General features: G+C 40.9%; 1 protein-coding gene across 2 annotated transcripts; it reads left to right on the top strand.

The window, feature by feature from the left end:
* Positions 1 to 457: 457 nt before the first annotated feature.
* On the top strand, positions 458 to 17,698 carry LOC143856561 (dihydroxy-acid dehydratase, chloroplastic-like). Of its 2 annotated transcripts, none has more exons than XM_077366815.1 (13): positions 458 to 1,274; positions 4,716 to 4,787; positions 10,935 to 11,080; positions 11,221 to 11,415; positions 12,562 to 12,673; positions 12,796 to 12,865; positions 12,968 to 13,026; positions 13,116 to 13,239; positions 13,353 to 13,423; positions 13,837 to 13,938; positions 14,541 to 14,621; positions 17,144 to 17,302; positions 17,406 to 17,698. In XM_077366815.1, the coding sequence occupies exons 1-13, from the start codon at positions 828 to 830 to the stop codon at positions 17,451 to 17,453; spliced, it is 1,686 nt and encodes a 561-aa protein (XP_077222930.1). In that variant the 5' UTR covers positions 458 to 827; the 3' UTR covers positions 17,454 to 17,698. The 2 variants fall into 2 exon arrangements, with proteins under 2 accessions (XP_077222930.1, XP_077222931.1); XM_077366816.1 differs by lacking the exon at positions 458 to 1,274 and adding an exon at positions 10,753 to 10,812 and having other exon boundaries at positions 4,725 to 4,787.
* The last annotated feature ends 6,422 nt before the right edge of the window (positions 17,699 to 24,120 follow it).

The raw sequence follows: 24,120 nt of genomic DNA, 5'->3' as shown, positions 1-24,120 counted from the left end.
TACCTCTTCTTGGTGGTTTTTTTTCGTAATTGTCATAGATAGGTACCCATGTCGGTACTTTTCGTATGTAGATTACAATTTTACCCTCAAATAATTTCTCATAGAGATAGATGTTAGATATCAGAAAAAGGGGTTAATGGTAAAAGAGCAATGCTGACGTGTAAATCCCAGATAAAAAGAAAAGAAATTTCTTTTTCCTTCCGCTATATTGTAGTAGATCTATCAGATATTCAGGTGTAGCATAGCATTAAAGGGCGGTAGATGCTGACGTGTAATTCTAGAGAAAAAGAAAAGAAATCTTTGTTGTCGTTTTTAGAAGGCGGAGGCGTGTGCACTCACGGGAGAGGGAAGTGATGAGGGCAGGTTTTGTTATTTCTATAAATACCGGGGTGATTTTGGTCATTCTCTCGGCAGCCTTATCGTTAGGGGGGGATTTATCCCGGGGATTATCACTGCCTTTTTATTTTCTTGCAAAAGCCCTAAGCAGCCCATATGCTTCTCTTGGCAGAACCCTAAACAAGCCGACTTCCTCCTCGGCAAAAAGACTTTTTTTTTTCTTGCAAAAACCTTAGCAGGCCTTAGCTTCTCTTGGCAGAACCCTAAACAAGCCGAAATCCTATTGAACTTGATCTTTGATCTTTGATCTTTGGTAGGCTAATCCTCTGCAAATAATACTTTTTATTTTCTTGCAAAAACCGTAGCAGGCCTTAGCTTCTCTTGGCAGAACTCTAAACAAGCCGAACTCCTCTTGAGCGTGGTCTTCAACTAGCTAATCCTCTCAAAATCTGGCAAAATTTGTGGCCTTGAAGCATACGAACACAGCCAGTATGAAGCATTTTGCAGCCACCATGCAGCAGGCCTTAGCCTTGTTAGCCCGTCCACGCCCAAATCTCTCTTTTCCCCTCCGCTTCTCCAGTCTCTCTCAAATCACAGAACCCAAATCACAGAATCCTTCCCCTGACCTTCTAAAAAAACTCTACAAATACAGATTCAATGCCACGGAAAAAAAGAGATATGTGGATAAACCTAGTCACATGGTTGGCATCTTCACCATCTGGTACGAGAATCACCCTTGTAACAGATACCTCCCGGGGCTTATCAATAAGGTCAAAGAGGGGGTTAGGAATGCTGAATCTTTTGGTTTTACTTATAACATGTTTGGGGTTAATGATGCCATTTCTATGAAGAGTAGGGATTTGATTGCCGATACTATTGAAACTGTTATGGGTGAACAGTGGTACGATGCCAACATCTCCATTACCTGTGACGCAAATGTAACATCTTCTCTTTCCTAAACTCTAATCTCTCTCTCTCTGTTGGGTTTTATTCTTGTTGAGTTATTTTTGGTCTTGGGTTTTGTGCGAAAATCTTCCAGGCTTAGGGTCTAGAAATAAGAAAAGAAAAGAGAAAAAAGTCCCTCGGCTTTGGTTTTGCTGATAACTTCTTTTTCAGATATTGCAACAATCATTTCTGTTAAAAGGTGTATTATGTAGTCATATGTATGTTCTCTTTATATATAAATACCAAGTAAGGGGGAGTGGACTTCACTTCTTCATTTTCTCTTTAATCTCTTATCCTCTCAACATGGTATCAAAGCCCTAGGGGTTTTTGTGCCCTAAGGACCATTGGAGAAGCTCCCCTTCTCCTTCTCTCCTCCCTCCCTCCACCACACGCCACCCTACATGACTCTCCACCCTCGCCCCATCACCTCTCTCGCCCCAGCCCCTCTCTCGCCTCACCACCTCTCTCGTCCTAGCCCCTCTCTCTAAATTTCTTTTTTTTCCCGCCCCTCCCCCTCCTCCTCCTCCCTTGCCCTCTCTCTCTTCCACCCCAATCTCTTTCTCTTCCTCCCATTTTTCCCTACTAATCCCATTTCCTATCCCTCATAAAACCTTAAATCCCTAACCCTCCCTCCCTCCCTAAGTTTCTAACCCTCTTTCTCTCTATGGTTTAAATTTCTTCTCCCCTTCTTTTCTTCTTCGTTCGCGACTCCGACATTTCATTTTCTCCATTTATGCCCTAGAGGCCCTATCATGTCTTCTTTTTCTCCTCTTATTTGTCGGAGTCGCGCAACATTCTCTCACCACACATAGTGGTCTCTTTATGTCCTAGAGGCCTTCTCATTTCTCTTCTCCCTTACTTTGCCGTCGTGTGTTGTCTATTTCTCCTTCATTCCTTCTATGGATCCTCCTCTTGTTGACAATCCCTCTCTCGGGAAACCTCTTCCTACAGGTGTCCCTCTAACACACACGGCCTCATCTTCTTCTATCCCTCTTTCCTCTTCATCGGGTGATACCTTCCTCCCCATGACCACGGTCAAGCTTGATGGTTCCAATTACATGCATTGGAAAGTGGCCGTGGAAGTGTATCTTATTGCCAAACGGAAGGTCTACACCATACGCCGTGACTCTCCGGCGGCTTCGGATCCCACCTATGAGCAGTGCGAAACGGATGATGCTCATATTCGTAGTTTACTCTGGCAGGGTATGATCCCCCAGATTTCCGGGACTATGATGCAGCTTCCGACTGCAAAGAGGATTTGGGATCATATGGCGGTTATGTTTTCCGGCGTGGGTAACCTCTCCCGCATTTGTGCCACCTATACTGAGTGGATGCATCTTCGGCGTGGTGACACCCCTCTTTATACCTACTACAGCCAGTTCGTCTCTCACTGTCAGCAGCTCGACGTCTTCATGCCTTTGACGACTGACTTGGCCGTCGCCGCTCGACAGCGGAATCAGCTCCGAGTCGTCCAGTTCCTCGAGACCTTGGGCCCCGAGTTTATGTCTTTTGGCCAGCAGATTTATGGCTCTGGCACTATGCCTTCCCTCGAGGTGGTCTACCAGCGAGCTCAGCAGTGCTTAGGTGGCATCTCTCTTACTCCTGTTTCTTTTGATGGTCCTACTACAGCAGCTTATGCCCGTGGTGGTGGTTGGCGCAGTAAGCCAACATATGAGCTCACCCCGTACTTCTCACTGGGCAGCAGTGATTCAGATTCTTCACTACTTGAAAGGAGCGCCAGGGAAAGGCCTCCTATTCAAGATGCATGGTCACATCAGGGTAGAAGGCTTCTGTGATGCAGACTGGGCAGGATCTCCAGCAGATAGGAGATCCACCACTGGATATTGCACCTTTGTTGGCGCCAATCTAGTGTTGTGGAAAAGCAAGAAGCAGGGACCTAGTCTCCAAGTCGAGTGCCGAATCAGAATATCGTGCTATGTCTCATACCAGTGGGGAACTTATTTGGTTACGTTCTCGCCTTTCTGAGATTGGTTTCTCTCCATCTGCTCCAGCTCAGCTTTATTGTGACAATAAAGCTGCTATTCATATAGCTACCAATCCAGTCTTTCATGAGAGAACCAAGCATATAGAGGTTGACTGCCACTTCATTCGCCAGAGGATACAAAGATGCAAAATTCATGTTTCTTTCATGAGATCTGCTGATCAGTTAGCAGATGTGTTCACAAAGCCCTTGAACTATACAAAATTGAGTGACATATGTAACAAGCTTGGAATGTACAATATATATACATTCCAGCTTGAGGGGGAGTGTTAAAAGGTGTATTATGTACCCTTAAGGGTATAGTAGTCATATGTATGTTCTCTTTATATATAAATACCAAGTAAGGGAGAGTGGACATCACTTCATTTTCTCTCTAATCTCGTCTCCTCTCAACAATTTCTTTAAGCTACAAAGTCTAGTTTGGGTAAAGGGCACCTGTGTCGAACCTAGGAGATGGTTTCAGACATGCCGTGCACTTGGACTGGCTATTGATTTTCTTAGACTGCTGTGATTGGCAGTTTTTGATAAATTACTAGCAGTTGCTGGCGTGTGTTTTGTTCTATGAAGTGCTAAGTTTTGGAGATTATCTGTTTTCTGGACTCAATCATTGATACTCCATATATTCGAGAAAGTGCCAGGGAGATTAAAGGTCTGGCTAGTATGTCTTCTGTTAAATTGGAAAAGGTAGAATCAAAGATCATCGATTCTAAATACAAAAGGATTTGATTTACCCTATCCCCTTAAATTTGGTTTGCTTGACATTCAAGTAGTTCTCTCTGCAATTTTGTGGCACTTGATTCACTGCAAGTTTCTATGTGAACCAACTGTTCTTCTCTTTATAACATAACACTGTATTTTGGGCTAGAAAATTTTCTAGGTTGTACTTCACTATTTTGGTGATATATGAATTGCTTATTATTATCGTTTATTCTTTTTCTTTTAGAAATAGTGGAAACATTTATTGAAAAGAAGACAATGAGAACAAATAAGGGTGAGGTTGTCCCCAGCACTACCCTAGAGAGAGAACACTCCAATGCATAAAATCTTCATGTAATTCCCTCCTGTTTCTAATCCACCATCCTATTAGTACTATGAGAGATGTGGACATGCTTGGGAGAGAATTGTCTATTCAAGTCTCAACTAATCCCAAGTTTAACACGCTGACCTATAAGGACTCACTTTTGGTTTCAAATCTTTCGATGTCCGAATATGATTTATCTTTTCTGCAGGCTGCATTTCCCTTTTTTCTACTTGATCGCAAGTTATTTTTTCTGTAGTCACTGCACTTGAATTGTTGCTACAATTGTGATTCTTTTGTTCAAGTGTTTACAAGTACCTGTGTAACATTACTTGCCTAGCATGTGAACTCAATGTTCTATGTTGTGTTAAGTTGAACTGTGCTTTCTGAATCTGAGTTTTTGCACCTCTACAGATTGTAGGTGCAATTATGGCAATGGGACGGTTGAATCGACCTAGTATCATGGTCTATGGTGGAACTCGTAAGGTTAGTGTTGAGGAAATGTTGTATACATATGACTTGCCTTCTACCATCATTATTTGGACTTTTGAAAATCAGGATTATGGCCTTTTAATTTTTCTAAAGTCTCCATGATTTTGGTCGCTTAGCAAGGAATCTTTATGACTGTAAACTAGCCTTACAAAACAGGGGAAAGAGAGCACTACGTTATGTAAATTTTGAAATACTTTTCATTTTGCTTGTCCGGATAATTTTGCTTGAGATGGAACTGGTTTATATGTGTGCATTAGTAGCACAATCACCGTGGAATTCAAATCTTTTCCGATGAGCTAAAACTTCTTTCAAGCTTCTACATTTGACCTAGCTCACTTTTTTTATTCCTCATGTTTTAATTAGTTAATGCTCATTTTTATCCCAGGTGTAATATTTATGGCGTCATTAGGTTTGATGAAGTGATTTTTCTCATTTGTAAAATCTGAAGTTCACGAGAAATAGGGGTTTAGGTGTTTTCTCTCTCCTCATAAGTTATAACTAATTGGTTTGAACTGCTGGGTGTCAAAGTCATGTACTTATTGTATCTAAATTTTATGCAACTTGGTTGCGTTCAAGGCAATTATGTTCACGATATGGTTCAGGTGTGCACATTTATTTGCCATTTTGTAAATTTGATATGAATGGCTGAACTGCATGTTGTAAATCCTTTAATGTCTACAATATCATGATGCACTCTGTCTTTTTCTTTCTTTCTTTTTAATTATTAACTTTTGGTTCCACGCATCTTTATATTTACTTTTAAAATGGACGAGTTTAAACCTCCACAAATCTATCCATTTTAAACCTCAACAAATCGAAGGGTTAGGATGATTCTATGGAGATGATTTATTGGGCACACCATATCTATGTCAGGGCCCATCAGATGAATGGTTAGGATCACCCAAAAAATGTGGGCCCGTTGATGCAGATGGTATGCTAATAAGTAGCATATTGGCCCATTAGGATTTATATTTCTATGTTATTTAGTTTTAGGGATTGTAGGCCGAAGGTTCCGGGAAATATGTGGAGAGGCTGAAAATAAGGGCTGAAAATTGAGAAGAAAATTGGGGTATGTTGGGTTTCGATGGGGCTGGGTTTGGAAACAAGGGCTGAAAACAGGGATTGGTTTTGGACTGATTTAAGAAGATGCTTGGCTGAAAATAGGAACTGGTTTTCGGCAGATTTAGGCTGGGAAGGAGATGCTTGATGGCGCTTTGTGGCTCGAACACGGTCACAACTTTGATCTTCGACGACTTGGATCTTTTGATCTGATGCCAAGTTTGATGTAGTCCCGGGAGAGAAAATAGAAGAAATGGGAGAAAGAGAAGAAGATGAAGAATAGAGGAGAACGAGAAGAATAAGAGAAGAAGAATAGGAGAAAAGAATAGAAGAATAGAAGAGAAAAAGAATAGGAGAGGAGAAGAGAAGAATTGAGGAATTTAGGGAGAAGAAGAGAAGAACCGGAGAAGAGAGAAGAAGAAATCTCTAGAGGGGAGAAATATCAATTCAATTCAATAATCATCAAAACTAAATTCTCTACTACATTAAGGCTTATTTAATAGCAATGGAAATAAAATTCCTTGAAAAATAAAAGTCCCAACAACTAAAAACATGGAAATAAATATTCTAGAATCTAAATAACATGAAAATAAATTCATAAACTAAATAACATGGCAATATAAATCCTAATGGGCCAATATGCTACTTATTAAGATATTCTCTGCATCACCCACCCTATTTCATGTCGATAGACTAGAAAATGTGAGCCGTTTATATACACGTGCGGGCGTGCACACACAGTTGTCAAACTCTTACGAGTCGTACGAGTAAACTCTCTAGTCGAGTCGGGTCACCGGGCTTTCGAGTCGATTCACCCCTGTTGAAAACTCTTACGAGTCATCTGATGACTCTTACAAGCTGCTCTGAGTCGAGTGAAGAAACTATGACTCTTACCAGTTGAATCGAGTTGTTGGGCCTGGGCTTTCTTGCTTTGATGATTGAAAACTTGGAAGGAGGAACTTAAAACTTAATTATTTTTGTTCATGCAAGTTACAAGCATGTTGTTATTTACTAGTAAAATAGTGGGCCCCATGCCATCAAAACATGAGATGTAAAATCTCGGGCTCCAGTCAAATGATAGGTTTGGGTAGGGAAGGTGGACACCACCTTGTCAATAACATTAGGGGTAAAATGGTGGGCCCCACTTTCTGCATTGGTTTGGGTAGAGACAGTGGGCCCCACCAATCTTAGGCATGGTCATTAAATATTGGGCCCCACCCCATCATAGCATGAGGTGTAAAATAATTAGTCCTAACCATTAAAAAAAAGTTGGTCCCACGGTGTATGAATGGACTTGGAGATGCTTGGGTGATGTGGGTTTGGTTTGGCTAATCAGATTATTTAACAATATTTTGAATACTAAGAAGATGCTTGATGAGTGGAGGAAGAGTACATTAGTACCTATTTATAAGAATAAAGGGGATATTCAAGAGTTGCGAGTCACACCATGAAGCTTTGGGAGAGGGTAATTGAGCATAGACTAAGAAAAGAGACTAAGATGTCAGAGAATCAGTTTGGCTTCATGCTGGGACGATCGACTATGGAAGCTATCTTCTTGATTAGGCGGTTAATGGAGAGATTTAGAGAAAATAAAAAGGACTTTTATATGGTTTTCATTGATTTGGAGAAAGCGTATGATAGGGTTCCCAGGAGTGTTATGTGGTGGGTCCTTGAAAGGAAAAAATGCCTACAAAATATGTTGATGTGATTAGGGATATGTACGATGGAGCGGTAACTAGTGTCAGAACCACGGATGGCACGTCTAGTGAGTTTCCAATTACAATAGGATTGCACGAGGATCAACTCTAAGCCCTTATCTTTTTACGCTAGTTATGGATGAACTTACAGAAGTTATCCAAGATGAGGTACTATGGTGTATGTTATTTGCAGACGACATAGTATTAATTGACGAAACCAAAGCAGGAGTAGAATTATGCAGAACTACTTTGGAATCCAAAGGTTTTAGACTGAGTAGGACTAAGAGTATATGGAGTGCAACTTTAGTAATGTAAGGAGGCGGGACGAGGATGTAGTAAATATGACTGGACAGGAGGTACCCAAGAGGGGATATCTTTCGCTATCTTGGTTCAATTCTACATAAGGAATGAGAGATTGAAGAGGATGTTAACCATAGAATAAGAGCAGGTTGGCTGAAGTGGAAACTTTCCTCAGGAGTTCTGTGCGATAGTAAAATCCTTACCAAGTTGAAGGGAAAGTTTTATAAGACAGCTGTGAGGCTAGCCATGCTGTACGGCTCATAATATTGGGCCACCAAGAAGCAACATGTGCATAAGATGAGCGTAACAGAGATGCGAATGCTTAGATAGATGTGCGGCCACACAAGGTTAGATCGAATTAAAAATGAAGACATCCGTAAACGGGTGGGGGTGGCACCAATTGAGGAGAAGATGAGAGAGCACCGCTTAAGATGGTTTGGGCATATCCAACGTAGGCCTTTGGATGCTCCAGTGAGAAGAAGTGACTTGTGCCAAGTTGATGGGGTAAAAAGAGGGAGGGGCAGACCGGGTAGAAACAGTGAGGAAAGATGGGGGTGGCACCAATTGAGGAAAGGTGGGGTGGGCACCAATTGAGGAGAAGATGAGAGAGCACCGCTTAAGATGGTTTGGGCATATCCAACGTAGGCCTTTGGATGCTCCAGTGAGAAGAAGTGACTTATGCCAAGTTGATGGGGTAAAAAGAGGGAGGGGCAGACCAAAAAAAACTTGGGTAGAAACAGTGAGGAAAGATGGGGGTAGAAACAGTGAGGAAAGGTGGGGGTGGCACCAATTGAGGAGAAGATGAGAGAGCACCGTTTAAGATGGTTTGGGCATATCCAACGTAGGCCTTTGGATGCTCCAGTGAGAAGAAGTGACTTGTGCCAAGTTGATGGGGTAAAAAGAGGGAGGGGCAGACAAAAAAAAACTTGGGTAGAAACAGTGAGGAAAGACTTGAGGGCTAGGAACATAACAGAGAACATGACCTTTGATAGGATAGAATGGAAGAAAATGATCCTTGTAGACGAACCCAACTATTGTCAGGACCTAGACTTTGTCATTCTGTACCCGTAGATCCTTTCACCTTCTTCTTGAAAATTTTCTAAAGGATTCAGTAGCCAACCCCAACTAGTTTGGGACAAAAGCTTAGTTGAGTTGCATGGAAAGGTAGTGTATTCCCACCATCCCATTACACTATCCGCAATGATCATAATCACTGTCAGTGACGGTCAGAGTGATGGGGACATCAACAATACGAAAGAATTCAAGGTTTACAAGCGCAGGCGTGGACGGGACTAATGGTGAAGACTCTAGCATGGGTCTCAGACGTGGGCGTCATTTTTTTATTATTTATCTTCTATTTTCGTCATTTTATTTGTTGCCTACTTTTTAGGCATCAAATCTCATCCTTTTGGCGTGTTTTTGGAATTATTAGAAAATGTTTTTCAATTACCTATCTAATGAGCCCAAGATCACATGATTTGAGCAAATTATGAATGTTTTTAGGTAGTGGTATAGGTCTATTATGAGATTACTATTTTTGGTAAGTTTTTAACTTTATTTAGTTTACTTTGGATTAAATGAATGGATGAGATTAGTTCTTAGGTCTTCAGTTATGTCCTAGGATTTCTTTTCTTATAAATACATCTTATGAAATCAATGTAAGGGACTTTCGAAAATATTGAATAGAGTTGACGTTTTGCTTGAAGCCAGAAATTTAGGTTTTCTTCTTCTCTCTTCTTCTTGGTGGTTTGGAACAATCCTTCTCATCTTCTCTCTTCTTCTCTACTCTTTTTTTCTATCAAATCTGCACAACAAGGTTAGTACATCAATCTTTTCGGTTTCTTTATTATTTTGGGACCCTAAAGTTGAAAAAAACCAAAATCCATATATCGTGTTTGTTCTTCATGATCTCAATCTGAGATTTTGAGGCATTGATCTTGTGATTAACCTTCAGCTAAAACACTCACGATCCCTTACCTGAATGCCCTTTTGAGCCTAGTTGAGATTTTCACCCCTTTCAAGCCCCAAAACTAGTTTTTGAGATCCCCTTTCAAGCCCCAAAACTAGTTTTTGAGATCCTTAGCCTAAATCTACCATCAAAACCCTTCCCTAAACCCTAGATTTACTTCCTTTTACCTTTCCAGATCATAACTATAATCTGGACAACAGTATAACCCCTAAATCTAGACTGTTTTGAACCCCTCACTGCTGTTGATAATTTTTCCGATGTTCTTCATTGATTATTACTATTTTCGTGCTTGCTTACATCTAATTCATCGGTATTTGCATTAGCTTTTAGTTCTTTTAATTGGTTGCATGCGTAAAACCTAGTTTAGGACTAATTTTGCCATTAACAATCCACCTAGAGGATCTTTTACCTATTGATTAATTTGAATAAGGTTTATTTCTTGTTAATGGTGATTTTTCTGATTACCGAAAGCATTTAACGTCTTTTATTGCTTCTACTCTATAATAAAATTAGAGCCAAATCAGCCCTAGGTTAGTTCTTTAAGTGTTTGAGTCTTCCGTGTTAACCGTAAATCTCTCCTAAAGCCTTTATCCCATTAATAGTGTAGGAGCCTCCCTAAATTAGGTATTGTCCTGCATCACAAAGTTAAACTCCCATTGAAAAACTTCTCATGAACAAACAATCGAGGACTCAAATCTTTGTATTATGTGGTTCATAACACAAGAAGTGTCACTTAGAATGATCAAGAAATCCAAGCCTTTAGAGGCCAGTTGTTTTGAGATTTACTCAGTGTCACCAATTGTTTTGAGATTTACTCAGTGTCACTGGAGCATGTTTGTAATAAGCAAAATGTGATTGTCTGAGGATATAAGGTCAATGTGGAACTTCATATTCTTGAGATCTGTTGTAAGCCCTTTGGCTTATATGTTTTCAGATAAGTACTTGTAGCTGAGAATTTGCCTTTCTAGTGCCGCTCAAAGAAACAAGAAAATAGGTTGTTCCATTTCTATTTTTTGGACTCAAGTTTACTGCTCTTTCATTATTCATCATTGCTTTCTTAAGCAATATTTCCAAGCCTTGCAATTTATTCCTTGGGGTTGTTGGTACACTTCGTAGGTCTATGCAGACTACTTTAGTGGGTCAATGAGTGATGATGATATTATTCAGAACTCCTGCCCTGAAGCAAGGGCTTGTGGTGGCACATACACAGCCAATACAATGGCTTGTGCAATTGAGGCGATGGGAATGACACTTCCTTACAGGTAGAAATTATGTCCAAGCAGAGTTTTAGTATTTCTTTGTCCTTCTTGAAACTCTCTTTTTTGAATTCAAGTTGTGTACGCACCAATTGAGCTTTTTGTTCTACTTCTTATTTTAATCCTTGTTTTTATATCTTGTAAAGCTCTTCAAGAAGTGGAGCGAACTGGTTGAAGTTGGCTGAGTGCTATTCAGCTGGAGCGTATCTAGAGATATTGATAAAACTGGGTTTGGAACCGAGAGACATTATCACTAAAAAATCATTGCGCAATGCAATGGTTGTTGTTATGGCCCTTGGTGGATCTACCAGTGCCGTTCTGCATTTGATTGCTATTGCTAGGTGAGGGTTCACTATGTTTTCTCAACATATATATATATATATATATATATATATATATATATATATATATATATATATATATAGGGAAAAGTGTTTGTGAGCTCTCATATAAGATTATATGAGCTAGAGCTCACAAACATGGGGGGCCCACATTGTTTTGATGATTCAAAGCATTCATTTGATAGGCCCTCATATAGCTAGGGTGTGCCCAAAAAATCAGCTTTATAGGATTATCCTAACCCTTTCATTTGTGGAGGTAAAAAATGGCAAATTTATGAAGGTTTATACCTGTCCATTTTAACCTTAACAAATGGAAGGGTTAGGATGATCCTATGAAGCTGATTTTTTGGGCACACCCTATCTATATGAGGGCTTATCAAATGAATGCTTTGGATCATCCAAACAATGTGGCCACCCCCCCCCCCCCCCCCCCCCCCCCCCCCCCCCCCCCATGTTTGTGAGCTCCCTCCCTCCCTCCCTCCCTCCCTCTCTCTCATATGAGCTAGAGTGCCACAAAAGCATGGGTCCCACATTTTTTGGGGTGTTCCAAAGCATTCATTTGGAAGGACTTAACATAGATAGGTTGTGTACCAAAAATCAGGTTCATAGGATCATCCTAACCCATCCAAAAGTGGAGGGGAAAATGGACAGACACTATTTGTCGACTAATCTGCCCATTTTTGCCTTCCACTTTTGGAGGGGTTAGGATGATCCAATGGACTTGATTTGATTTTTGGTACACACCCTATCTATGATGGGGCCTTGCAAATGAAAAAAGTGGGCAAAAACAGTGTCGATCCATTTGTGGAAGGAAAAAGTGGGCAAAAACAGTGTTTGTCCATTTCCCCCTCTACTTTTGATTGGGTTAGGATGATCCTATAGGTTTGATTTTTGGTACACACCCTATACATGGAAGGGCCTTCCAAATGAATGCTTTGAATCCCCCCAAGAATGTGGGGCCACATGTGTTTGTGAGCTCCTGCTCAGATAAGCTATCTGTGCAGCTGCTCACAAACCATTTCCTCTCTCTCTCTCTCTCTCTCTATATATATATATATATATATAGAGAGAGAGAGAGAGAGAGAGAGAGAGAGAGAGGGACACACACCTGTATTTAATAATTGGTGATGCTTGTGTCTTTTGCAGGTCCGTGGATCTGGAATTGACACTTGATGATTTTCAGGAGGTTAGTGATGAGGTTCCTCTTCTTGTGGATCTAAATCCTAGTGGAGAACATGTCATGGAGGATTTACACAAGGTCTGTAGAATATGAATGGTCGAAGAATTTAATTTCTATCATTTTGTATATTTTTCTAGTGTTTTCTTATATTACTTGGCTTGTGGAGTCTCATGATTGGCTGTTAAACTTTTATGTTATAGATTGGCGGAACACCTGCAGTCATGCGCTATCTTTTGGAGCAAGGGTTTTTAGATGGGGATTGCTTAACTGGTATGCATAGTAAATTTGGTGGATGTGTCACTCCTTGATATTATTGTTCATCTACTCCTTGATGTTATTGCTAAACGCCAACTTTTTATAATTTAATTATAGTCTCGGGTTTGCCATTAGAAGTACTTGCAAAGTTTGCCGATCGTTTGCCTGAAGGTCAGGTAAGATAGTAAATTTGTAACACTTTAGGTTCTTAGATATGAATCCTGCACAATTTGAACATGAAGGTTGCTATTTTGTTATTTTCCAGCAAATAATAAGACCAATAAAAGACCCTATCAAGTCAACAGCCCACATCCAGATTTTCTATGGAAATATAGCACCAGAGGGCTCCGTGGCAAACATTAATGGGAAAGAAGGCTTATATTTCTCTGGTGTTGTATTCTATAACATTTCTACCTTCTTGCTATCTCTTGAACTCTGAGATTATTATTTATCATTTTAGCAACAATTGGATAGAATAGATAATGGGGCATGTGCTTGGCAGGTCCTGCTCTTATTTTTGAAGGCGAGGAGTCTATGTTAGCAGCTATCTCAGAAAATACTATGAGCTTTAAGGTATGTATATCTGATTTGGCAATTGTAAACTCTCTATATGTGAAAAATTGCTTCAACTTTAGTAACTTTATTAGAGTATGTTTATGTTTGATTAATTAATTAGCAATGGGTGCTGCACCAGCGAAACTGATAGTGTGTTGGCTGAAGATCTCTCAGTTAATCTCTTTAGAGTTTGTAGCGGTAATGCTTTTTCAAAGAATGTGGGCAACTTCCTTGGATGTCAACCTGCCATTCGCAAGCTTGTAGCCAATACCCTGGGGTAGATGACATAAAATCATTTCACACCAGAAAAATACAGAAAGAATGCATGTCCTACATTTACGAATACCTTAACATGGAAAAGTTTTTATTAAAGGAGAGAGAACTTTCATGAGACTGACAATTCAAATTCTTATATTATCTGTATGTTCCAGGGCAAAGTTATTGTTATTAGAGGTGAGGGACCGAAGGGTGGACCTGGCATGCCTGAAATGCTAACAGCAACAAGTGCTATAATGGGGGCTGGTCTTGAAAAGGTATCCTCATTCAACTTGTATCAAGTGATTTTTTTTTTTTGGGTGGTATATGATCACTAGTTTAGCCCAGCGTTTAAAAACACTAGTACCCGGACAAGAAATTGGCCAAGGTAAAGCTAAGTGGACTCGGGTGAATTTATGACTGATGCAATCCGTTTTTCATTAACTCAGAAGAGTGAAAGATCTACTAACACCTCTGTATTATTCTTCCTGTGAAAGAAATTGGCAGGGAAAGACCTCGTTACAAGTGGGTATTGACTTGCAGTGTTTGACTTGTAGCATGAAATGTTGGTATTGAATGAGATATTTTCTTGGTAACATGAAAGATATACTGAGACCTTTGTATTGAACAATAATTTATATTAAAATTTGGATTTACGCGGCATCCGTCACGAACACTGGTTGGTCATGAGCATACATATTGTTTCTTAGCCTTGCATTTCCCTGTGGAAGATTGGGATGATAAGAGTTGCTTGTTACTATGCATTCATGTTGCTATTGATCCAATAAATTACTCTTTTTTTTTTGGGTTTGGCTAAACTGAATGTTTTTTGTATCAATCCAAAAAAAAGTTTTTTGATAAGTTGCTTTAAGTACTGCAGGATGTGGCCTTGTTGACAGATGGTAGATTTTCAGGAGACTTACGTGGATATTTTGTAGGCCATATTTGCCCTGAAGCTCAGGTATTTTAACCTTTTGCTCACTGGTTTTTACATATTCTTGTGTCTCAGAATTAAGTGTAGCGATGAGGACCATACTATGGCCCATATTTTAATTTCAAGTGTCATTTAAGTGTGTTATCAGGTCTTTTAAGTTATAGTAGGGGTACCAAGACCCTTTTTTCATGAATATCACTTAGGTTAGGTGTTTAAAATATGGCCCACAAGTGTATTATGAAAATCATAAGTGATATGGGTAATTAACTCACTTTTAGTCAATCACTCAAGTTCCTCAGGACCCACCCTTGCAACTTGAAAGAAGTCTATTAGTCTATGGTGGTGGGAGGTGTCCACATTGGGAGTTCTAGTAAAGCTCGAAATTCTAGTTCTATTATAATTTCTGGTAACTACGGCTCAAACTAATCATAGAATTCCCCGAGTCACTCTTGTGACCCGAATACTCTGTTGAGCTTATATTTGTATTTACATATACTGAAACCTAACTGTTTAAATTATTGCTTTTGCTCCACCAGTTTTGATAGATTACAGTCTTTGTCTGATCCCAGTATCCCCGCCCAACATATATACGGATATTTGTTTTTGATCCACTTGAAACTGTCGAAGTCCGATATAGATTTCATGATATTAAAAAGTGAGTTGGTTACATTAGACAAAGGAGTGAGGGCGACATTACAGGGCTTCTATGGTAAGATCTCTTTCGATAGACAACCCTTCCATTGACCAAGACGGAGAAGGTATTTTTGTCCTGTGTGACAGGATAAAAGATTTGTGACATGTTATAGTGTGGTTGAAAGGTGTGAATAGTCAAATTGATCGGGTAAATAAGTACATTTGTATTGCTCACAATTGTCATCCCCACCACATTACATTAGCTAAAGTTTGCAATTCTTTCAAGTAGCTATTTGGCTAGTAGAAAGTAATTCATGGATAGCCACCCACTTTGGAAGCTACATGATGCAGGACCGATACGGAAAGATTATGTGCCACTCCAATGTTCTGATACCAAACTGATGTAGGACGCGTAAGAAAAGATCATTTTACGTGCCGCTCTAATGCCAAACTGATGCAAGACGAGTACGGAAAGATCATTGTTTACGTGCCGCTCTAATGCCAAACTGATGCAAGACGAGTACGAAAAGATCATTGTACAGAGGCCGCTCTGATTCCAATTTGATGCAAGATGGCCATAGAAGTGGTGTTCAAGAAAGTACACGATTGGAATGGGGTCTGTGGGATTTTAGTCTAGTCGCTGGTTTTGGACAATAAATAAGCCCTGGACTGTTATGACTGGTTTACAAATACTAAGGGGCTGTTAACACTGGTTAGCAGCGATGTAGGATGGGCACAAAAAGATCATTTTGCGTGCCGCTCTGAAACCTAACTAATGCAGGACGGGTATGGAAAGACCATCATACATGCCATTTTGATTCCAATTTGATGCATGACGCCCATAGAAGTGGTGTTCACTGTTCAATAAAGTATACGATGAGAATAGGGTAGGAATTGGGTCTGTGGGATTTTAGTCTAGGTGCTGGTTTTGGGCAATAAACAAGTTCAGGACTGTTATGACTGATTATAACACTAAGGGACTGTTAGGACTAGTCAGAACAGGTTTAAGGGGTAGAATAATTCACATGAACTGATCGCAGGTTCAGGACTGCCTTGACAGGGTTTAGGTCTGTAATAACCAAAATAGTCCAAAAGAGGTGGATTTGCTGGGCTTACAGTCAATAGGGACTGATTGTTGAAGAAAATAGGATGGTTAGGACTGTTTAGAGGATGGTGCAGGGATTTTCTTTATAAACTGTAGGTTGAAGGGTTAAGGGAGTAGGGTGAAGGAAAAAAGGTGAGGAAAAGCAAGGTGGATTGGGTGGGTTTACATTCAATAGGGCTATTTGCAGTCACCAAGACTGCTTACGGTCAATAGGGACTGGTTGTTGCAGAAAATAGGAAAGTTGGGACTGTTTAGAGGATGGTGCAGGGACTTTTTGGGTGTAGAGGCTGTACGTTGATGGATTGATAGAGTAAGGTGAAGGAAAAAGGTGAGGAATGGTGGAGATTGGAGGGCTGGGTCATGATCTTTACCTACATTAACCCAAATGAACTACAACCTTACTCTTTATATACACTTCTTACTCGCTTCTAATGAGGCTTATTACATGCTTGATGTTGACTTTCAATAATGCTTCTTACATGTTCCCTCTTTATTTACTTTAAAACTTTAGCTTCTTGCAATTCTTTCTTTTCTAAACACTTAACACAGCTTCCTGAATTTTTCTTTTCTAAGCCCATTATTTCTTGCTTTTACTTCCCGTATTGCTTCTCTCTGGCAACTATAGTTTGAGTCAAACATGCAGTGTGTCACTCTTAGATTCACCAAACAACACACCATGATCCATATTTATCCACTATATGGATAAGAACAGACACACACATTCATGTAGCAACATCTCTATTTAAGAGCCATATTACTTAAAATTTGTGATTACATTTTCTTGAGAAATGGATGGATGGATCTGTTGCAGGATGGTGGGCCAATTGGTTTGGTTCAGAATGGGGACATAATCACAATTGATGTTCGAAAGAGACGCGTGGACGTTCAATTGACGGATGAGGAGTTAGCAGAGAGAAAAAAGAAATGGGTCGCACCCCAATACAAGGCTCTCTCAGGGGTTCTATACAAGGTCTGTAAATACCCTATACCCCCTTCTTTGATAACAATCACCTGTTAGTATTATCTGTGCTGCATTTGTTCATAAGATGAAAAATGATATCACTTGTTTTCAGTACATCAAGAATGTGCAACCCGCTTCAAGAGGATGCGTGACTGTTTGAGTAAAAGAGGATTGACCTACCTGAAATGTTTGCTTATGCGGTATGCAACAATCCCCCATGCCAAACTTCCATTTTTGGGGTCGGCGGAGTGTAGTTTTAGAGGTAAATGGGATTGTGATAGTTTTTTCTTGTCTTGTTATATTATTTTGAATAAGTAGACTTGAAAACACAAATTATGGAAGAAGATTTCTGATGTTAAGTTGACTTGAAAACATAAATTATGGAAGAAGATTCCTGATGTGCCAGATGTGTTGTTGATCAGAGTTATACGCTTTGCCCCACATAAAATTTCCATGTAGAACAGTGTTTGCCAGTACCAACACAATGTATGGGCAGTCTAGATCAATAATCAATCTAATGCATGGAAATGGAAGATATGTCGCTGTTATTCCTGTTGCTTTCAACTTAAAATGAAGGTTCATTGTTTTAAGCCCGGTTCTTTTTGGATTTTGAGAATTGATTTTGATTCCTAGACTGATTATTGGACTCAAAATTAGTCCATAATCAGTTTTGGACTCTATATCTCAAAGTTCAAAACCAATAGGGCCTTATCTTTGATCCGCCATGCTAAAGTATGACAGTTATTGCTATTACCTCTATGGTTTGTGGTGGACTCATGAAAAGATTCCTGAGTGTTTTCTCCTCCCTTATGGCTCTTTATAGATGAGGAACTCAGGTCTTACAAATCAAAACAAAACAGAATACCTTTTCTTGGTTGGTGTGATCCGTAGTACATAGATCCAATGTTTCAATCACATCCATCTGAATGATCATAGCCATCCTATTCAAATTTGACACAGGACCGGTCGTTTGGGCCTTTATTAACACCCGGTTTCTTGGGCCTTTATTAACACCCGGTTTCTTGGGTGTGCAAGTGAATGATTCTGGTGATCCTACTATTGACTATAAGTAGAGCTGCAACTCGGGTCGGGCGGGTCGGGTTTTGAAGAATCAAACCCTACCTGAGAAATATCTCGGGTCGGCTCGGGTCGGGTTTTCTTCCGGAAAAACCCACGATTCCCAAACCCGATCCTGCCCATGATAAATCTCCGGTCGGGTCGGGTTTTTTTTTATGTGACGCAATATTTTAAGGAAAACTCTTGTTTGGCAAGGCGGCTCAACTCATAGAAGTAGAAAAACTCAAGCATGGCAAACTTTTTAGTGCATTAACTAATAACTAGTCCAAAGAGAGTGAATTGATGCATTATCAAATGGAAATGATTATACTCATATGGGATAAACAACAAACTATTTAGTGCATTAACTATTTAGTTGAAACTTGAAACCCTAGAGCTAAAGGGGGGAAACGAACAGAAGATGGAGAGAGTCCCTGTGACTGCGTGCGTTCGTGAGTTTTACTTTTAAGTTTTCACTTTTAAAGTAACATAGTTTTAGAAAAAAAAATACATACTATAACTTGAGTAACTCGGGTTGGGTCTAGGGCTGGCAATTTCACTCGGGAAAGTGGGGATCCGCCCCGTCGCGCCCCGCTTGGGAAGGGGATTTAAAAAATTCCCCGATTTGAGCGGGGAAGGGGATGGAGTTGGCCCTGCCTCGCCCCGCCCCGCCCTCATTAATGCCATTTTTTTCTTGTATTTTTTAAGTGTTTTTTTTTTTTGGGGGGGAAAAACTACTATAAAACCCTTGGATCGAAACATATCTACAAGATTCTCCCAAAATTTTTATAATTTACATTAGTACAGTTTTGTCCCTGAAATAGCTTTTTATGTTTTCTTTTACCCATAATCCATTGGGCATTATCCCTCATTACATTAGTATATTACCCTTAGAAATCCCTAAAATCTCTCCATCGAACCATCACTGTAAGGCAACATTAAATCCTTTGAAAATCTCCCTCTCCCAAATAAAAGCAAAATCTCTCTCATGAGTGATGAGATTTTATATGGTGTGCGCTCGCTTAGTCCATTATTTTTCAAAAAGTAATGTATGGGCCACGCCATAGGATGATCCAAACCGTCCATTTGATAGGCTATAATTTAAAAGTACTTTACAGGCCACACCATAGATATCCAAACCGTCCATTTGATGGGCCACAACGTAAATAGATTGCGGCCCAAAAATCATTATCATAGGATGATTGCAACCCTCCGATCTATAGAAGGTACCATAATATGCAATTCCTCTATAGATCAGAGGGTTGAGATTGTCCTATGGAAAGGATTTTTGGGCCACAACCTATTTACGTTGTGGCCCATCAAATGGACAGTTTGGATCATCCTACAATGTGCCCATCAAGTGGAAGGTTTGGATCATCCTACACCTATGGTAGTATGTTGTGCCCATCAAATGGACGGTTTGGATCTTCCTATGGTGTGGCACGTACAATACTTTTTGGCAAGTGGGATTGGGAATTTGGGATTTGCTAGGGACTATCTGTAGACACCCTCATTTTGTTACATTTTAACCAATAATAGCCTAATGCATTTGATCCGCGAAGTTTCACTGGTAAAATAAATATCATCACATTCCCTAGAATCCATGAGAAAAGCCCCTCTACCATAGTGACCTCGATCTGACTTTACGGATCATCAATCAGAACAAAATAAGCTTGGGTCACTTCACAACCCGGGCCCTGGTTCCATTCCGAGACCCGATTTTCATAAATCTTCAGATCGAGGGCAGATCTTGACCTAGGTGTCTTTCTTTACCAAGGATTTGTGATCATTTAGTCAAAATAATATCAATCAAGTTTAATCTCGAATCCGGATTAAACATTGGGTTACTTAACTGAGCAAAAACTTAGTGAAAAGTCACGGATCAAGGCAGAATGAATGAGATCCGTCAAAATTATCCCATTAAATAATCGATAACAAAACCTTTTAATGTCTTCATTGGCTTTGATATCTTGGTTTAATGGTTTTAATCGTTGATCCAAGATTGATCGAGTCGGTTGGTTCGTTTGGATCACCGATTTGCCCAATCTTTAGAAAAGCGATTTGCCGATGGAGATCGGTGGCTCTCATTGGTCAAAAATTTCAAAATCAGTATTTCTATGGCAATATTGGGCTTAAATGAAAGAGGAAAAATCAACGATTCCAACGGCGAAAGAATTATAGAAATCGGATGCCAAAATCTCCCGAAAATGGCGTTTTCGTGTTTCCGCAAGGTTGCTTTCCCCCCTTTCTCTCTCATCTTCCACATGGAAAAACGTGTAAATGCATGGGGTAGACGATTTTTTTTACTAAATATTTGGGAAAATCTTTTATGAAGATTCCAGGATATTTGAAAATCTCATCTCGTCCGTTCTTTCGATCACATGGAGATTGCAGTTAATTTATACCATCCAAGCTGTTGCCATTCCCATCAAAGACAACCAATTTGGACATTTCCCTTGTCTTGAAATTTGATTCCAAATCCACAAAGATTCCAAGGACAAGTGGCATCATCTTGGACCTTGAATTGTTCCTAAATCTTTAGTGCTTGATCCTGGCCACATAAGTGCTTGCCATTTTGAACATGACTATGGCTAAAATGGAAGATGCCAAAGAAGAGAGAGAATATTGTAGAAAAATTCAATCTTGGCCATTATTTTTCATTCCTTTTTCCATCACTCAATCTCCACCCTACACTTTTAGGCTCCTAAGAAGGCAACCTAGCTCTCCATTCTCCTATAAATACCCCTCCATTGCTCTATCTCAACAAAAAAAAAATACTCAAAGAGAGTCCAGCACAAAAAAAATAATCTCATCTCTCTCCCTCTCTAAAAATACGTCCACGCAAGATCTCTCTCTCTTTCTCTCTCAATTTGGCCAAAACATCTTGTTGACCTAATTCACGCATCAATTAGGAATCATTTTGGGAACCATTGTCAAAAGTAATCATCGTCTCCAAGGTATTCAACAAAGGAACGATCGCCATCAAACCCCGGAAGAGGTAGGCGAAAAATTAATTTTTATGTTCATATTAAATTTGGGTCTGAAATTGGATTCTATATTTCTTTCATTTTTGCCCTCTCAATTGACATCTCTTAGTTCAATATTTCAAACCCATAATCCCATGAATCGGTTCGGCCCTCTTCTTCGGTGCAAGTTGCAACCCCAAACCTGTAGTGTTGGAACCCAAAAGCCATTCCTAATATCCAGAATCTAAAGACCCAATCTTTTTTGTGTATGACCATGCACTATATGCACATATCTCATCCGATTGTGTATAATCCATAAGCTTTAAAAATATAAACTGTGTGCATTATCCCAAAGTGAGCCGAGAGCCCTGTCTGTATCGAGTACACCTAAACCCATGAATGAATAATTTAATCCATGATCCATGTACTGTATGCGAAACCATCATGTGTTATATACATGCATCCTTATGTATATGCAACCCATGCAATGAGTTCATGGTTTAAGCCAATTACATTATGAGCTAGGCATGGGGGACCATCAACCAATATAACGTACATGTGATATCCTATCAGATTAAGGCAATGTCGTGTGCAGGTGACAACACAGTTAAACCCATACGGATTTTGTCTTTACCTAAATCTAAAACCCATGTAGTTCAACCCAACCCGACCCCGCAACCCGAACCCCACACCCGACTCCACAACCCGGACCCGCAACCGCAACCGCAACCGGCAACCCGCAGCCCCTGTCCAACCCGACTCAATCCCGATTCAACTCACCTAGTCCAACCTGGACCAAACCCAACCCAACCCAGTTCTGCCTCAACCTAGTCCAACCCGGATCTAACTCAAGCCGGACCCAACTCAACTCGGGTTGCATTCTGCTGCCCCCCTCACCCTGCACTCCAACCCAACTCGGGTTGCACCCTGCTTAGCCTCTGGTTGCACCCTGGTTCTCTGCTGGTTCGCACCCTGGTTACACCCTAGTTGCACCCTGCTTAGCTCCTGGTTACGCCCTGGTTCCCTGCTGGTTCGCACCCTGGGTACACCCTGCTTAACCCCTGGTTGCACCCTGGTTCCCTGCTGGTTTGCACTCCGGTTGCATCCTGGTTAGCTCCTGGTTGCACCCTGGTTCACATCGTGGTCGTAACCTGGTTTGCACCCTGGTTCATCCTGGTTCGCACCCCAGTTACCCCTGGTTAGACCTTGGCTAGTCTCGGGTTTGCCCCCAACTTAGACCTGACTCACTTGACCCTAACCATTAACCCCACCTAACCTGACCCTAACACAACTCAACCAAGCCTAATTCAACCCAAACCGGTTCAGCCCCGAGTCAACCCGGAACCGAACCGCAACCCGACCCCGACCCCGACCCCGCATCAGCCCCACAACTCAATACAATCCAGACGGACCAACCCAGTCTAACCCGCACACCGACCTCAACCTAATCTTTACCCAAAAGTGAGCCCAACCCCAACTCGACTTAATCCGGCCCTAACCCAACTCGGGTTCAACCCGAGTCAGCCTGAGTCGAACCCAAGCTAAATCGGTTCTAACCTAACTTGACCCCGACTTGACTAACCCGACCTAACCCCATCCCGAGTCAACCCGGTTTAGCCCGGACTCAACCCCCAACCCGAGCCTAGTACCCAACTCACCTTAATTTTGTTGGCTGTTGGTTTACCATCCCCATAGCTCACGTCATCACACCTCACTCTACTTTCATCCATAAATATTCATATCCCCATCACATACACCATACATCACCTAGACCCCCCCATCCATATCCCATAAGACCACTTTCCAATGAAACCCAACCGAACCCACTATCCACATGCCATCATCTCCACCTCATCCCAACCCATCATAAGCACAATGGCCACTTGGTCATGAAACCTAGACCACAATTTTTTGCACTCCAATTTATATGTTGTTCACATGTGCGATATCTCGATCTATGGCTGTGCACATGTATGCCGCATGTATACATAGTGCTTGTTCACTCATAGTCTCTAAACCACTAAAACCTATGTGATGTACATGTATAATGATCATTAAGTGTCATGCATGTATACAGCCAATCAAGTTATATGCTGTGCACATATATGAGCAGCCAAATTAAGTCCTATGTAGATCTAATATGCGTAGGCCCAGCTTAAACCCAACCCCACGTAACCCAACCTGGCTTGACTCAACCAAGCCCCGTCTAACTCAGCCGGACCCCGCACGGTCTAACCCAACACCACCCGACTCAACTCGGTCCAACCTAGACATAAACTGAGTCAACCCAAACCAACATGACCCGATTCAACCCGGTCCAAACCAGACCCAAGACTAACTCAACCCGTACCCAAGCCCAAGCCCAAGCCCACAATCCTAACCCATGCCAAAACCCACCATCCAGACCCATGAGAGTTTTACCCTTAAGCCCAGTACCCTTTTGAATCATAGCCGTGCATTAAGTGAATATGATCAAGGAAGGCTAAACATATTCAATACACTGTGTGTATGGTGCATACATTCAAACAACTCAATTGCAATACATTGTATGCATTTCTTCACCCTATGTGCCCTGCACATCCATGAAGAATCAAACATAGGTACTGTGTATATTAACTAAGCCATAACCCAAGACTAGACCACATGGGTTTCATGCTAACCCATCAACCCAGTCCAAAAGCCGAGTCAACTTGACCCAACCCGTGTCAACCCGGGTCCAGCCCAAGCTAACCCGGGCTCAACCCGAGTCGACCCGAATCAGCCCAAGCCAACCCAAGTCGACCCAGGTTGAACCTGAGTCAAGCC

This window comes from Tasmannia lanceolata, unplaced genomic scaffold, assembly GCF_043159265.1.
Source record: "Tasmannia lanceolata isolate RefF3 unplaced genomic scaffold, GAP_Taslan_0.1 ptg000023l, whole genome shotgun sequence".
Taxonomy (NCBI): domain Eukaryota; kingdom Viridiplantae; phylum Streptophyta; class Magnoliopsida; order Canellales; family Winteraceae; genus Tasmannia; species Tasmannia lanceolata.
This window is presented reverse-complemented; position numbering and strand designations above follow the sequence as displayed.

What these genes read in the sequence shown, in the direction of transcription:
- LOC143856561 (XM_077366815.1), top strand. Translation starts at nt 828, where the DNA reads ATGAAGCATTTTGCAGCCACCATGCAGCAGGCCTTAGCCTTGTTAGCC. An exon ending in TCATGGAGGATTTACACAAG is followed by an intron (nt 12,674 to 12,795) that starts GTCTGTAGAATA and finishes TTTATGTTATAG; the next exon opens with ATTGGCGGAACACCTGCAGT. An exon ending in AGATGGGGATTGCTTAACTG is followed by an intron (nt 12,866 to 12,967) that starts GTATGCATAGTA and finishes ATTTAATTATAG; the next exon opens with TCTCGGGTTTGCCATTAGAA.